This window comes from Nannochloropsis gaditana, assembly GCF_000240725.1.
Source record: "Nannochloropsis gaditana CCMP526 unplaced genomic scaffold scaffold520, whole genome shotgun sequence".
Taxonomy (NCBI): domain Eukaryota; class Eustigmatophyceae; order Eustigmatales; family Monodopsidaceae; genus Microchloropsis; species Microchloropsis gaditana.
Window position 1 is genome coordinate 12,758 of NW_005803433.1, and position 3,001 is coordinate 15,758.

The 3,001-nt window shown below is 51.3% G+C and overlaps 2 protein-coding genes across 2 annotated transcripts in view; one reads left to right on the forward strand and one right to left on the reverse strand.

Moving 5' to 3' along the window:
• Nucleotides 1-2,010: 2,010 nt before the first annotated feature.
• The window catches only part of NGA_0244500 (uncharacterized protein), a gene marked incomplete at both ends in the record, with an annotated part of 2,352 nt that continues 1,361 nt past the window's right edge, over nucleotides 2,011-3,001 (forward strand). The window contains one exon of the mRNA XM_005854395.1: nucleotides 2,011-2,034. Within this exon, the coding sequence (XP_005854457.1) occupies nucleotides 2,011-2,034 (24 nt within the window). The remainder of the gene's footprint in view (nucleotides 2,035-3,001) is intronic.
• On the reverse strand, nucleotides 2,040-2,724 carry NGA_0401820 (type iii effector protein; the record flags this gene model as incomplete). The annotated part of the gene is made up of 3 exons (XM_005854397.1): nucleotides 2,040-2,108; nucleotides 2,206-2,283; nucleotides 2,572-2,724. Coding segments are annotated over 3 exons (300 nt in total), but the record flags the coding sequence as incomplete, so codon positions are not given.

Below are 3,001 nucleotides of genomic sequence, written 5' to 3' on the forward strand. Positions count from 1 at the left end.
CCGCGTGGCACCTCTGGAAACACGAAGTGAGCACGGTCGCCGACGGACTGGCTCAGCATGATGGTCCGGAGCGCCCCCGTCGCGCAGGCCAGCAACACGTCGTTGACCTTCACGCCCAATTTGTCCTTGACGCGTTTCAGCCGAGCCACCTCCAGGAGCTCCTGGGACCAGGCCACCTTCTTCCTTCCCGACAGGGGCTGGGGCTTGAACATATTGCGCTCCGGAGGCGCTGCGATGTAGTCGCGCCATAGCACCCAGGGCACTTCCACCGCCATACGTGCTCCGAAGAGGGCAGAGCGAGAAAGGCGGTGGAGGAGGCGGGAGAGCGAGCTGAGCGTGGCGCAAGGAGAGGGTGCGCTTGATATCATAGGATGTGTCTGATGCGGATGACTGGACTCTTTGTGCTGGTCTAGGCGGCGCTTCAGCCCCACTGTCAGGGCAGTCGCTAGCATACATTCCCCTTCCCGGTTCTCAGCTCCCCGCTTGTGCTCTTCCAGAGGCTCGCTCATGGCTTCCAGCAAACCGAGCACAGAGAGACCATCCCCTAGCACGTGATGCAGCCGCAATATCAACGCCGTGCGTTCGCTGTCGCCATCCAAGGCATTCGCCACCAAAATTTCCCAGGGGCTGCGGGTAAATGTCGGTGGCATGTTCATGATGCCGCTCATCCAGTCCTTGAGCTCCCTTTGAGAGAGGCCCTCTGGGAGATAATCCACATGCTTCTCGTGGGAGAATGAGGGCTCAGGAAACCAATATACAGGCCAGTCCCCACGGCTGTTTTCGAAGGGCTGAAACGTGTCCGGGCTTGCCGAAACGCAGTGCTGTAGGCGCTGGAAACGTCTACTAGGAATTCCGGCCCTTTGGAGCACGCGTACCACATCTGCAGCTGTGATCCAACTTTTGATAATCACACAGGAATGAATAATTGGGATGTTCACGCCATCAGGACTCAGGAGATGGGTGGCCTCATTGCCGGCAATACAGCCCAAGCCAGGTTTTCGAGCCTGAAGGTATTCGTAAAACCATTTGAGCGAGGCGATGACCACGATAGCAGTCACCAGATATGCTATCGACTTGCAAGGCATGTGTATCTTTGTCGGTGTAAGACTCGTGAAGCACGTTGAGGGAAGTTTATCCATGCAGACGTAAAATTTTTACGGGAAGCCTGGCACTTAAGATGGAAGGTAGGTTGTGTGATCTGGAGGCCGGACAATCCTTTGAAAAAGCTACACAAGGCAAAAACTAGACCAATGAGAATTTCCAAAATCTTTTTATCAAAAATCTGAAGGCCAAAAGTCACAAATACTTGGTCTCCTTCTAAGGGAAATATTAACTGGATAGGGGGTTAACGTATGTCGAGGAGGGGAATCCGATCGATGCATTCGAGCCCCAGCGCGCATCAAGGTACGCAGAGCATTTAAATATTTTTGAAAACACTTTATTAAACACATGTTGCTCCGTATCCAACAAAACACGAATGTCTCCAGGGCAGCAGTCACACGCGAATATGCTCCCTCGCTGGCCCAAGAATACCGCCAGGGTCGCTGCTTGGGCCTGCTCCTCCCATGGGAGGCAACAAATTGAAATTGATCAAAACTGTCCTTTCAATTTCTTTGAAGTGTCTTGTCCAATTGAATGCGAGCTTTTCATGGAAATCTAACATGTTTCTCTCCATCGACACTATTATTTGAGACGCAGGGATAGACCTTCAGGAAAAGAGACCGCCTGCCATCCCTTTGAGAGGAGACTTCGAATATTCCCGTGATCGCTACCTTTTGGGGTCTGAATTACAGACCGGTAGTGTTCACCTATGCCCACAAAATGATAAGATTGATTGCAAGAGCGGTGGTAAGAAATTTAGCCGTAAGACTCAATCAAAACAAAAAAAGAAAGGTTATCGCTTAAAAAAGAAGAGAAAGGTTGTACATCCTCGGGAAGCTAGGATGATATTTTATTTAAAAATGACTCATAGCAATAAGAATAGGTCAGTGAATGACTTGACAAGGCCGCATGTACTCAAATGTGAACGACAACGTACCGAAAAGGGCGAGCAACGAAGCGGGTGGTAAGCCGTGAAGGATGCCGAGGGAGAGGAGCTTGCAGGAGCCCTAGCCATTGATTGAAAATAAGTTCTGAGAAAGGAAGAAAAGGGGGCTTGACATCTATCTGTAGCTTTCTTGTGAAGTCTAGAAGTGTGGGACGCACCGCATTAGTTCCTGCAGGGTTCGTTACGTCCCCATTTTTGAAGGGCTTAGGCGTGTAGTCGTATGTGTCGTCGATAGCCTGTACAAATTTGCAAGGGGTAAGAATGAATCTCGGACCTCCTACTTTCTTTGCCTCAACCGCTTCAATCATCGCTAAAGGTGCTCAAAGGCTTGCAAAAATTCTTGGAAAGCATCACGGAAGCTGGGGTTGGTTTCGGTTGTGTGGCAGAGAAATCCGAAAATCAAGAGTTTCCACTGAGCGCTTTTTGACGCGTAGACACAACAAACTGCCAAAAGTCTTAATATTACCCTATTCCTATCAAATGTGCGTAGCTTTGATAGCGATCGACCTCGCTTCCTCTCCTACCTGCATGACCTCGTCGAATTTCAAAGGCGGGCCCGTCCCTCCGAATCCTCCAGGTCCTACTCGCGCCAACAGTCCCACTACTGCTATGGGAGGAGGTATGAACCCAGCCGCTCCTTGCTCATCCCAGGTTGTTGGGGCGGACGTAATGGAGCTGATGTCGAGGAGTCGGGAAGAGATGGGGAGAGAGCTGTGCTCGAGGGGCACGTTCGAAAACGGGATGTGGCGCCATGCGAGGAAATAAAGACACCCTAACAGATGTACTCACCTTGTGTCTGTCGCACACACAGCAGTGCTAGACTTAGGTGCCAAGTGAATCTTGCTCAAGCCGGCGGCTGCAAGATGGGGGGTACACAGGAATGGCTCAGAATGCTACGGCTACGCGGATACGGCAACACGCTTGACCTTCCCCCCCCCCCCCCAATAAAGCGCA